We start from the raw sequence: 12,610 nt of genomic DNA on the forward strand, positions 1-12,610 counted from the left end.
TCTGAATATACTTGGTAAATTCAAGATTTATCAAGTTAATATTATTAAGGGAAAATGTACAAATTCTAATAGTAAATTACTTGGTAAATCCTAGTTTTACCAAGTTCGTATTAGTACGAAAAAAATAAAAAATCTAATGGTAAATCCATAATATACGTAGTAAATCTATGGTTAAGCAAGTTTATATTAGTAAGGGACTAAATCTCATATTTACAGGATTTAACAAATTCGTATTAGTAAGGAAAAAGTGAAAAATCTAATAGTAAATACATATATACTTGGCAAATATCAGATTTACCAAGTATGTATTAGTAGGGAAAAAGAGAAAAATCTAATTGTAAATTCCGGATATACTTAGTAAATACCAAATTCATATTACTAAGAAAAAAATGAAAAATCTGATGATAAATTCTGGATATACTAAGTAAATCCTGAATTTACATGTGTTGTATTAGTAGTGGAAAAGAACGCTACAAATTTTAATGGTAAATCCCAAATATATAGTTTGTATTAGTAGGAAAAAAGTGAAAAATCTAATTGGTAAATCTTGTATATACATAGTAAATTATGGATTTACCAAATTTGTATTATGAGGGAAAAAGAGAAAAATCTATTGATAAATTCCATATTTACCAAGTTGATATTACTAGGGAAAAAGAACACTATAAATTCTAATGATAAATCCTGGATTTACCAAGTTCATATTAATGAGAAAAAAATGAAAAATCTAATAGTAAATCCCGAATATAAAATTTTAGCTGGTTATAAATCCAAATTCACATCACATTTTAGCTGGTTATAAATCCAAATTCACATAACATTAGAATCATGAGATTAGAACTATTTTCGATTTACGTGTATTTTTTATGAGAGAAAATACTATAACAAATCACGAACCATAATTCAAATTGGGGTACGAATCCCCCAACCAAACAACTCTTTAGTCATTTTAGGATTTTCTTTGCATATAATTCATAACAGAAAAAAAAGAAAATCCTCATTTGGATTTTATCAGTAGAATTACAATTTTACCTACAAAGAGTGCGTTGCACATGATAATTCCGTCCATTATCCATAGGTCAACGAGATCTTGACTGTTTGGACTACATTTGCTATAAAAAAAAAAAGTATAATTCAAGGAGCTTTTTGCTTGTAAAAATACTTAAAAGCTTGAGGACTTCCAAGGCAATTTTAGGAAACTCATTTTCATGTTTTTTTGCCCTCCTTCTACTACTTTTTACTTTCTCTCCTGCCCCTCAGCCCCATCGCCGTCCTCCTCCGGTGAACGCAGGCAGGTACGCCGCCTAAGTGCCGCCGTCGCGCCGCCACCACCCAGACCACGCCTTCTCTCCGCATACTACCCATCCTCGCCTTTCTTCGGTAATGGGGTTAGCACAATTTCGCTAAAAAGTTACAACTTTGTATTAGGAACGTTTGACTTTTGTACATCGTTAATTTGATTGCATTTATTTTTAACATATAAACTCTTTGATTTCAGAAGATTTGACAGCTTTGAAAATCGATTCTCTCATTTTTTGTTACAATTAGCAGCGGAAAAAGAAAAGCTCTGAATCGCTGTTAGAGGAGAATCGAAGCGTGTGATGAATGGCTTGTCACAGATTTCGTCTCACATAGAAGCGATTCTTAGAAACAGCCATTACAGAGCTCGGACTTGTCTGTACGGAGCTTATTATTCTTATTCATGGACCAGAACAATCAGCTATAAACCCCGCATTACTGCCCTCACGCAGAACTCTGCTTTGACGCGATTCGGTGGTTCTCGGCTTTACTCGAGAAAAGCCGGAAAAAGCAGCGAGAGCGCGCCTCCGTCGCGGCGGAAATCGAAGGCTGAACCGGCAATGGAGAGGGAGAAGGAGAAAGAGAAGGAGGCATTCTATGTTGTGCGGAAAGGGGACGTCGTCGGGGTTTATAGAAGCCTGAATGATTGCCAAGCGCAAGTTGGTTCTTCGGTAAGGTGTTTGATTTAATTCCGAATGCTGGATCTTGTGATGATTTTTTTTCTTTTTTTTTTTTTTTGTCAAGAGTTTTGATTTGTTTGTTTGGTTAGATATGTGATCCTCCTGTAAGCGTGTTCAAAGGGCATCGGTTGCCGAAGGAGACTCAAGAGTACCTTACTTCTCGTGGACTTAAGGATGCAATTTACACCATTAGAGTTGAGGATATGAAAGAGGGTCTTTTTGGCCCCATTGTGCAATGCGCTTTGCCAGTCAAAGAAGTAAGATGACTTAGCCTTATTCATTTTACCGATTCTGAGTTTTCAATTTCAACTTTGCTAAGTTAAAAGTTCTCACAAAAAGTCACATCTAACTTTTTTTTTTTACAATAAAAAGCTCTTATATAAAATCATATTAACGAATTGAACGAGGTTTTAGCCGACTTTACTGAATTGTATTGTATATAGGTTGAAAAGTGTGTTTCTTTTTTTTGTTAAGATGAACATCTATTCATTGTTTATTTTGACAAAGGTGGGTTAAACTTAAGGCACGAAAAGACCATTGTGACCATTGTAATCGTGAGCCAGCCAATTCTCAATCTTGGTATGCTGAGTTTTTCAGTTTCACTTTTGTAGTTTCTTTCACATGCCGGATGCGTTAGAGATAATTGAAATGCCCTGCATGCGGGGACATTTTTAGTTTGGCTGCTGAATGTCGAAAGATGAATCGAAAAACATTACTGAAGTTTTTTATTTTTATTTTTTATCATTGTTTTTCTATCAAAGTATTTTCTTTCTGATTCTTGCAGTCTATAGATAATTGAAATGGATTTCGAGCAGGACTTTCTTAGGATTGGGCTCTTAGAGGTGTGGAATTATGATTATGACTTATATATTCACAGGTTCCAACATCTTCAATAGGTGTAACACCTTCCAAAGATACGTCAAAAAAGAGATCACAGCTGGTGGCTGGATTAGAAACTGCGGTAAGGAGACAATCAATCACTGCAATCAATGGAACTTCTTTGAGAAATTAAAGAACAATGGCATTTCTGAAAATTTATTTATTTATTTATTTATTTATTTTTTGTGCTTAGAACATTCATTTATAATTTTGCAATTATAATTTATTAACATTACAATATTTCAGGATCCAACATCGTTATCTATGCATTTGTCCTGTCATGTATTTATATTCTATATCTTGTACGCCCATCCTGTTGTTATGATATTAGGCATGTTTAGAGTTTTCTACTACATTTCTTAAGCATACATTAGGGCTTGGGCTTATGAGTTGAAACTCTAAATTTGACTGCTTTAGATTAATGTTTGCATAACGGCTTTCAGGAAGGAATTGGTTATATTTCTGCGTCAACTTCCGATCTCCCTAATGTGCGGGACTCATCTTCATTGAGCAGTGTAAGATAATATTGATGACAAAACTTGATTATACTTCAAAATCTTTGACATGAAGAACCCATATTACATGTTTTAGCTGCATCCATGGTGCCCTTTGGATTTTATTTGGTTAATTACATTACAGTAAAAAGCAGATGGATGCAAATTAGTTAGCAAGAAATAAGAGTCTGTGTTTTCTTGCTCTCTCCTGCGCTTTTTTTTTTGTTGGTTATTGTTTACTTTTTCTAGAGACAAAAAAAAACAAAAAAAGAAGTAGAAAATGGGAGTGTTCTTGTTTACTTTTTCTAGAGACAAAAAAAAAAAAAAAAGAAGTAGAAAATGGGAGTGTTCTGCCATAATTCAGGGACTTGATGGACCCTGATTGCTATATGAGCATGGCCATGCAACCCAACGACTGGGGTGGAACAGCTCAATTTAAAGACCACTTGGTTAACACCGTATGTATGTTATTAGGTGGTTTGTTTTTTGTTAACTAATAAGAGAACTATGTGGACCTGTTAACTGGGGGGCTATTTTCCCTCGTATCTTTCTCATTTTTTTGGGTCACATATTAGAATGTGGGACCCCATAATTGTAGTTTGAAGGTCTCAACATATATCCTCTTTTGTCTTCGGTTTTTTAATGCCTTGTAGACTGATAATAGCCGATCCCTTCCCTGTGTTCATGTTTTACATGTAGAAGTCCTGTTTTCTTATGTTTGATGGGGCATCAAAAGGAAATCCTGGAAGAGCTGGTGCTGGAGCTGTGCTTCTAGCTGATGATGGACGCATGGTAAACGTTACGCTTTGGGCTTTCTATATCTTTTATTTAGTTTATTTTATTTGGCTCTAACTTTTGTTTTCTTTGTAGATTTGTAAATTGTGTGAAGGCTTAGGTGAAACTACCAATAATGTGGCAGAGTATAGAGCCCTTCTTTTGGGGTTGAGATATGCGCATAAAAAAGGCTTTAATAGGATCTCTGTCCTAGGAGACTCGAAACTTGTTTGTTTGCAGGTTTGTTATTTTGTTTTTCTCTTTTTTTCCCCTTTTTTAATTAATTTTTGCATACCATGTGGGAATTCAACGCTATATCAGATCAATTGCTTACTCTTGTAGTTCCACTGGGTTTGTTTCTTGCATTCTCTTCACCTTTCTTCTAACTGATTTTCATTTGTATGCCACTTTTCTGGTTGTCCATAGATTTGTACAGTAAAGTAGGTTTTATTAAATCCTGTTACCTTTTCTCCATTTCAGTTTACAGTTTACACCTAATCATTATTTTTTTTTTCACCAGATAAGAGTAAATTAGATATATATTTTTTTCTTTTTTTAATGTTTGGAATTTTAAGGCCTTTTCTTTCTGGTCTGCAAGAGGGATATTGGTATTTGGTTCAATGTTTTGTTTGTGCTGTTCGCTCAAAACAAACTTGAGTATAGTGTCTTAGTCTTCAAATTGCGTTAACCTTTGTGTTTTTTTTTTCCTCCTGTTTCTCTTCCTATTGATCGCATCATATGACTACAAAAATATGACTGGAGCAGGTTCAGGGGTCATGGAAGGTCAGAGATGAGAAAATTTCAAAGTTGTATAAAGAGGTGAAGGCGCTCGAGAATAATTTTCTCTCTTTCCAGATCAACCACGTTTTGAGGGTGGGTAAAAGTTTATTCTTAACATGTTATATGCTCAATGCTACTCTTTTATAGGTTTGTATATCAAATTTGGATTATTCTTATGAGTATCACTTGAACTTTAGTGCCATTCTCATTTTGCCACCTGAACTTTAAAATTTATATTTTCCCCCTAAATTGTAAAAGAGTCTCATTTAGCACCCTCCATTAAAATTTCTGTTAAAAATAGACTGGAAAAATGGAGTAGTGCGGCCACATGGTCTTTTTGTTAAAATATCTGTTAAAAACGACAAAACACCACAACACTACACTTAACCTCCTCTTTTTCCGTATGCTATTAATAGAAATTCTTACAAAAGGGGTTGAGTGAGATTAATTCAAACTTCAATGGGTAAATGAGAGTTTTTAAAGTTCGAGAGTAAAATTAGGAATGAACCTAAAGTTTAGTGGCCACAAATGAGATTAACCCAACAAATTTTATCACCATAACATTTTTATCTTACTCCATATTTCCTAAACGTCTAAGCTTATTCACATTTGTTCTATCATAAAGGAAAGGTCATTAATGTTTATTTTCTCCCGATTGATTAGATTTGAAATCTGGACCTTCGTAAACCTCAGCTTACTACTTTAGCTGATGCTACTGAGTACTGACCTTCTCTTTCTGGAATTTTCTTGTGTACCGTCTGTAGGACCGAAACAAGGAAGCAGATGCTCAAGCAAACTTGGCTACCACACTTGCTGGTGTGTCTTTTAAAACTTAATTTTCCTTTAAGCCGCCACATTTGTTTCCCTATATGAAAGTGTTAAGCAATTACTCTTATTTAGTCAAATCATGAATGTAATTCGACGTGCTTGGATGCTGCAGATGGTGAAATTCTAGAAGAATATTAAATTTAGTCCAAATAGAAACTTGCAGTCAGTCTTGCTGGTGAGGCTTTAAAGTCTCATTTACCCTTTAAGCAGTTTCTTATATTGAGACAATTTGTAAGGTTTAACATGTTCTCAGCTGCAGATGGTTGTATTTTTTAGCAGTCTGACAAGACAAGCAAATTGGTTGCCCGTGTTTCTATCAGACGATCTGTAGAAACAAAACCCATTTTTGTATCCTTGTTTACTGATATTAAACTCTTCAACACTTTAGCCTTGAGGTTTGGTTTGATTTTGTATGGTTCATTGGGCATAAGTTGAGCTTGAGGTTGATGTTGGCTGCATCAAAATCTTTGCCTGTTAGTGATACAGTTCTTTAAGACTAATCGTTTAACTTGTGACGGAGTGGCACAAAGGAAACTCATTGGAATGTAGGTCCTTTATCTTGTTAAATGAGATCATGAAAGATATATTTAGAACAATTTTTTCTTTTGTCATGATCATTTCCTTATTTTGTTGCGAGTAATCTGCAGCAAATCCTCTTGACATTTCTCGATTTTTCAGTGCAAAAGTAAAAATGAGATTGTTTGAGAATTATTTTGGGACCGATTCTGAAATTGTGCTTGGTTAGTTTTTTAAGAGATTATTTTGAGTATAATAAAAAAGTGAAATCGTATTCGGATATAATTATTAATTAATATAACACAACATTATTGATAAATACTAGACAATGAAAACAACAAAAGAAAAACAATTTTCAACCGTTTTCTAATTTTTTCACAAAAATTATTCTTAATGGCCGTGTTTGGAATTAATTTCATTTTTGTTTCACGTTTTTCAAGAAAAAAATAAAAAACGTTTTTAAAACGGCGTTTGACGCAATAAAGACAAAAAACAAAAATGAAAACGATTTTTTGGTTTAGTGTAAAATGAGAGAGAAATGAAAAACGACTTTTAGTCGTTCTTCTCCTCTCTCGAGCAGAGAGAGAGAAAGAGACATTAATGAATTTTTTATATTGAAAACAATATATTGATAAAACTATCAAACACATTTTTAAAAATGATTTCTATCTAAAATAGAAAATGTTTTTATTTTCATTTTCATACAAAAAATAAAATCATTTTGGAACGAATTCTAAATACGCAAATTATTTTTTATTTTTATTTTCGTTCTTTAAACATTTACTAAATAAGCACAATTTGTAAATTATATTTTATTGTAAAAAACGTTTTTAAAAACAATTTTAAACGCACTCTTAATGTAGCCCAGCCCTCCTATTTCCTATTTTCTTATGCTTACGTTGTAGTGTTGTACTTGTTTTTTGGTGTTGGTTAATTTTTTTTTTTTTTTTTTTTTTTGGTGAGGAAAGTTGGTTAATTGTTGTATTTACATGGTTAATTGTTGTATTTACATGGTTAATTGTTGAGAAACTTGTTTATTGGGAAAAATGTGTTTCTAACTTCGCCATTTTAACTTTTCTTTCTCATTATTAACACCGTTTAAATGACTAAGGGCATGTTTTTTTTGTCTAAAAAACTCAAAAAAAGACAATTTAAGTTCCAATTTTATTCAAATTCACGTTATTTTAAGTTTCATTTTTATTCAACTTTACTTAATTTTATTTAAGTTACAACTTTAACTCGAGTTATAACTCAAATTCAACTCAAAAATCACTCCAAAAGAATAACCCCTAAATTACCCTAGCTAAATATTGCACTGTCTCAAATCTGAACTCTAGCTAAACATTTTGCGCTCTCTCTCCTCCGTCCACTTCTCTCCCACTTGTCCACCTCAAGTACCCCAATCCCTTGACGATATTAGTAGCCCCACCCTCACCCTCACCCTCACCCTCACCCACGGTTGGCAACGCAACACCTCCCTGCCCGCTCCGCAATGACGACCGTGTTGATGGCATTGGCGATTCCATAGATCTTTGGTTTTCACAGTCGATCTCCGATAATAGCATTGGTCAATCTTATGATCTCATCTCATCTCTCTCTCTCTCTCTCTCTGGTTGGATTAATTGGATCTGAGGGCGCAATGTCCATGCCCTTCCATATTTGTGAGCTCTATAGTTTACTTAGAGACGCCATGACAATCGATCACTTCAATCAGCTCCCTCACTCTATGCTCGTCTTGGTCTCTGACAAAGACTGTTATGTTCTTCGTTGGCGAGATCCCGATTTCATCTCGCCTTCGGTGTTTGGGTCTTTTGGCCTCTTGGGACCGCGACATACGTGTTGTTTCTAGAGTTGGTGATAAATTAATAAGAGCCCGTTTAGTTAGATGATTTATTTTTTGATTCGAATCATAGTTCATGGTTCGTTACAGTATTTTTTCTTACAAAAAATTCACGTAAATAAAAAATGGTTCTAATCTCATGATTTTAATCCATGAACTAAACGGACTCTAAATTCATTCAATATTTCATTTTTTATTCGTATCTTTGTCGTATGTTCTTCATTTTTTTTAATGATAAATATGACAATTTCATTAAGGTCAAATTTAGTAGTTCATTAAGGGTAAATTTAATAGTTTATATTGTATTGTATCGTATAAGGTGTATTCTATTGTGTTGTATTATCATAATATAATACAGTGCTTAGTGTCATGACGTATTATATAAAAGGTCAAAATGTAAATTTTGGGGTCAAAAAGAAATGTTATAAAAAATTTAGGGTTAGTGTAATTTATAAAAATTTTGAGGTCAAAATATAGTTTTATAAAAATTTTATGGTCAAAATGTAAGTTTTTAAAATAAAAATTTTGCATACCTCATAAATTTTTCAATAATTATAGGCTCCGGCCTGACTTATGTTGGCTCGACCCCGACTTTTAGTGTTGCCCAACCCTGACCTAAATTATTATTCTACTATAAAATAATACAATACAATGCGCTAAAAATGTGTCGTATTCAATAATACGATATATACCGTATTAATTTACCATTCGTATTAGTTTATACAATACGATGATCAGACCAAATATTATATTATTGTATTATTATATAATACGGTGCTCTAATACAGTCAAACAAACGTGCCCTAAGAGGCCACCAAAGGGTTAGAATACATGATTGCACCAAAACCATATGAACATGTGTCACTCACAAGACTAGAAATTAGAAACACACCGCTAATCCAATAACGGGAATGATACTTTCCAAAAGTGGCTCTATAACATTTGACCACAGAAAATTGACTCAAAGTGAGCCAGATCCTAGTTATGTAATGGACCTCACACATACACACATATCTCAGACTAGTAGCGGAAGGGAAGCCAACTGTTGGCTGAGGGAGAAAACACCCCAGACTGAGAGAGGTGGAGAAACCACACTCTAACTAGAGGAACACACCGGGAGATGGAGAAACCATCATCATTATTACAGCAAAATAAAGAGCAAAATACAAAAAATTATACACAAATCCACAACCTAGACATGAGAGATTTGGTTGGAGATGGCGTGAACACCATGAGCAAGCAACTCCCCCAACTCCGTCCATGAGTTTCCAGAGTCCACGGCCGACGAACAGTTTCCAAAGATTGTGTAAAACCATTGAGAAACTCATACCTTCACGGGCCAAATCTGATAAATTGCCATCTCTTCTGATTACAAGGAGTCCATCACCTTATAGATCGTCACGTTGCGAGGTCAAAGATAAGATTTGTTCTTCATTTTGTTGTTTCGTTGACATGAAAATAGAGAAAAAGATATTATAATATGGGTAGTAAAAAATATTTGACTTTCAGTTCATGATGTTTTTGGGTGTTTTTCTTTTTTATATGGGCGAAAATAATCTTATTGTGTTCTTTTCCTTCAAACAATCCAATTAATTTAGTAGATTTCGTAATTAATTTAGTAGATTGCTCGTGTTAATCTTCTAGATTATTCTCATGATTGGCCCAAAAGACAACCAATAACTTTTTGGGTCATTTGTAGAATGCCTATTCAGAGAAATGCTTATTTTTGTAATAGGGGTGTATCTGGTATTAAATGTGTATTATTATTCAAAAGTCGACATTGTTCTAATATTTTATATGAACGGGTATTTTTGGACACAAGCTTTTAAAGTAGGCATTTTATGTAAGATAAATAGTGCTGAAACAAGCCCACATAAAAATGACTTAAACAAAAGTAAAGAAAATGACAAAGCAATGCTAACACAACCCTGCCACAAGCCCTCTTATAGAATAGTAATAGATATGTATACATATACTAATTGAACTCTACGTGTGATGCATGTGAGAAGTAATACACGTGTTAAATTTTAATTACCGTATTATTATTAAGAATATATAAAATCCCAAAAAGGAAAAAAGTGAAAAAAAATAGAATTTTAGGCAAGAAGCCAAAAAAAAAAAAGTCAAAAAATGACTAAAATGAAGAAATAAATAAATTTTAGAGTGAAAGGGACCAAAGCGGAAAAACTAAAGTTTTAGTGAAAAATAAAAAAAAGAAGAGTAAAAAAGATCAAAATGAAGAAAAATAAGTTTTAGGGCAAAATAAACCAAAACGAAAAAAATAAACTTTCAGGAAAAAAAAAAGTAGAAAATGACTAAAATGAAAAACTAAATAAATTTTAGGGCAAAGGGGACAAAAAAAAAATAGTTGGGGACAAAAATAAAAAAAAAGAAGTAAAAAATTGACCAAAAAGAAGATATAAAAAAGTTTTAAGGCAAGAGAAAGCCAAACGAAAAAAAAAATTTCAGGACAAAAATAAAAAAAAGGTCAAGAAAGGACCAAACTAAAGAAATAAATAGATTTAGGGTAAAAGGAACCAAAATATGAAATTTCAGGACAAAAACAAGAAAAAAGGGTAAAAAAGGAGTAAAATAAAGAAATAAATAAGTTTTAGAACAAAACAATTCAAAATGTAAAAAAAAAAAAAAAATAATTGACTCAAAGTGAGCCAGATCCTAGTTATGTAATGGACCTCACACATACACACATACCTCAGACTAGTAGCGGTGGGGAAGCCAACTGTTGGCTGAGGGAGAAAACACCCCAGACTGAGAGAGGTGGAGAAACCACACTCTAACTAGAGGAACACACCGGGAGATGGAGAAACCATCATCATTATTACAGCAAAATAAAGAGCAAAATACAAAAAATTATACACAAATCCACAACCTAGACATGAGAGATTTGGTTGGAGATGGCGTGAACACCACGAGCAAGCAACTCCCCCAACTCCGTCCATGAGTTTCCAGAGTCCACGGCCGACGAACACTTTCCAAAGATTGTGTAAAACCATTGAGAAACTCATACCTTCACGGGCCAAATCTGACAAATTGCCATCTCTTCTGATTACAAGGAGTCCATCACCTTATAGATCGTCACGTTGCGAGGTCAAAGATAAGATTTGTTCTTCATTTTGTTGTTTCGTTGACATGAAAATAGAGAAAAAGATATTATAATATGGGTAGTAAAAAATATTTGACTTTCAGTTCATGATGTTTTTGGGTGTTTTTCTTTTTTATATCGGCGAAAATAATCTTATTGTGTTCTTTTCCTTCAAACAATCCAATTAATTTAGTAGATTTCGTAATTAATTTAGTAGATTACTCGTGTTAATCTTCTAGATTATTCTCATGATTCGCCCAAAAGACAACCAATAACTTTTTGGGTCATTTGTAGAATGCCTATTCAGAGAAATGCTTATTTTTGTAATAGGGGTGTATCTGGTATTAAATGTGTATTATTATTCAAAAGTCGACATTGTTCTAATATTTTATATGAACGGGTATTTTTGGACACAAGCTTTTAAAGTAGGCATTTTATGTAAGATAAATAGTGCTGAAACAAGCCCACATAAAAATGACTTAAACAAAAGTAAAGAAAATGACAAAGCAATGCTAACACAACCCTGCCACAAGCCCTCTTATAGAATAGTAATAGATATGTATACATATACTAATTGAACTCTACGTGTGATGCATGTGAGAAGTAATACACGTGTTAAATTTTAATTACCGTATTATTATTAAGAATATATAAAATCCCAAAAAGGAAAAAAGTGAAAAAAAATAGAATTTTAGGCAAGAAGGTATACATATACTAATTGAACTCTACGTGTGATGCATGTGAGAAGTAATACACGTGTTAAATTTTAATTACCGTATTATTATTAAGAATATATAAAATCCCAAAAAGGAAAAAAGTGAAAAAAAATAGAATTTTAGGCAAGAAGCCAAAAAAAAAAAAGGGTCAAAAAATGACTAAAATGAAGAAATAAATAAATTTTAGAGTGAAAGGGACCAAAGCGGAAAAACTAAAGTTTTAGTGAAAAATAAAAAAAAGAAGAGTAAAAAAGATCAAAATGAAGAAAAATAAGTTTTAGGGCAAAATAAACCAAAACGAAAAAAATAAACTTCCAGTAAAAAAAAAAGTAGAAAATGACTAAAATGAAAAACTAAATAAATTTTAGGGCAAAGGGGACAAAAATAAAATAGTTGGGGACAAAAATAAAAAAAAGAAGTAAAAAATTGACCAAAAAGAAGATATAAAAAAGTTTTAAGGCAAGAGAAAGCCAAACGAAAAAAAAAATTTCAGGACAAAAATAAAAAAAAGGTCAAGAAAGGACCAAACTAAAGAAATAAATAGATTTAGGGTAAAAGGAACCAAAATATGAAATTTCAGGACAAAAACAAGAAAAAAGGGTAAAAAAGGAGTAAAATAAAGAAATAAATAAGTTTTAGAACAAAACAATTCAAAATGTAAAAAAAAAAAAAAAATTGAGGGCGAAAGTAAAAAAAAAAAA

The 12,610-nt window shown here is 32.7% G+C and overlaps 1 protein-coding gene across 7 annotated transcripts; it reads left to right on the plus strand.

Moving 5' to 3' along the window:
• Nucleotides 1-1,161: 1,161 nt before the first annotated feature.
• On the plus strand, nt 1,162-6,121 carry LOC21394306. 7 transcript variants are annotated; one of them, XM_024171335.1, is made up of 11 exons: nt 1,162-1,380; nt 1,552-1,970; nt 2,069-2,236; nt 2,857-2,940; nt 3,302-3,373; nt 4,052-4,144; nt 4,223-4,366; nt 4,892-4,999; nt 5,671-5,722; nt 5,847-5,909; nt 5,988-6,121. In XM_024171335.1, exons 2-10 carry the CDS (start codon nt 1,602-1,604, stop codon nt 5,870-5,872), a joined length of 1,116 nt encoding a protein of 371 aa, XP_024027103.1. In that variant the 5' UTR covers nt 1,162-1,380; nt 1,552-1,601; the 3' UTR covers nt 5,873-5,909; nt 5,988-6,121. The 7 variants fall into 7 exon arrangements, with proteins under 7 accessions (XP_024027103.1, XP_024027104.1, XP_024027101.1 ...); XM_024171336.1 differs by having other exon boundaries at nt 5,994-6,121; XM_024171333.1 differs by having other exon boundaries at nt 1,162-1,388; nt 1,549-1,970; nt 5,847-6,121.
• The last annotated feature ends 6,489 nt before the right edge of the window (nt 6,122-12,610 follow it).

The sequence above is a fragment of the Morus notabilis genome, unplaced genomic scaffold (assembly GCF_000414095.1).
Source record: "Morus notabilis unplaced genomic scaffold, ASM41409v2 Scaffold886, whole genome shotgun sequence".
NCBI lineage: Eukaryota > Viridiplantae > Streptophyta > Magnoliopsida > Rosales > Moraceae > Morus > Morus notabilis.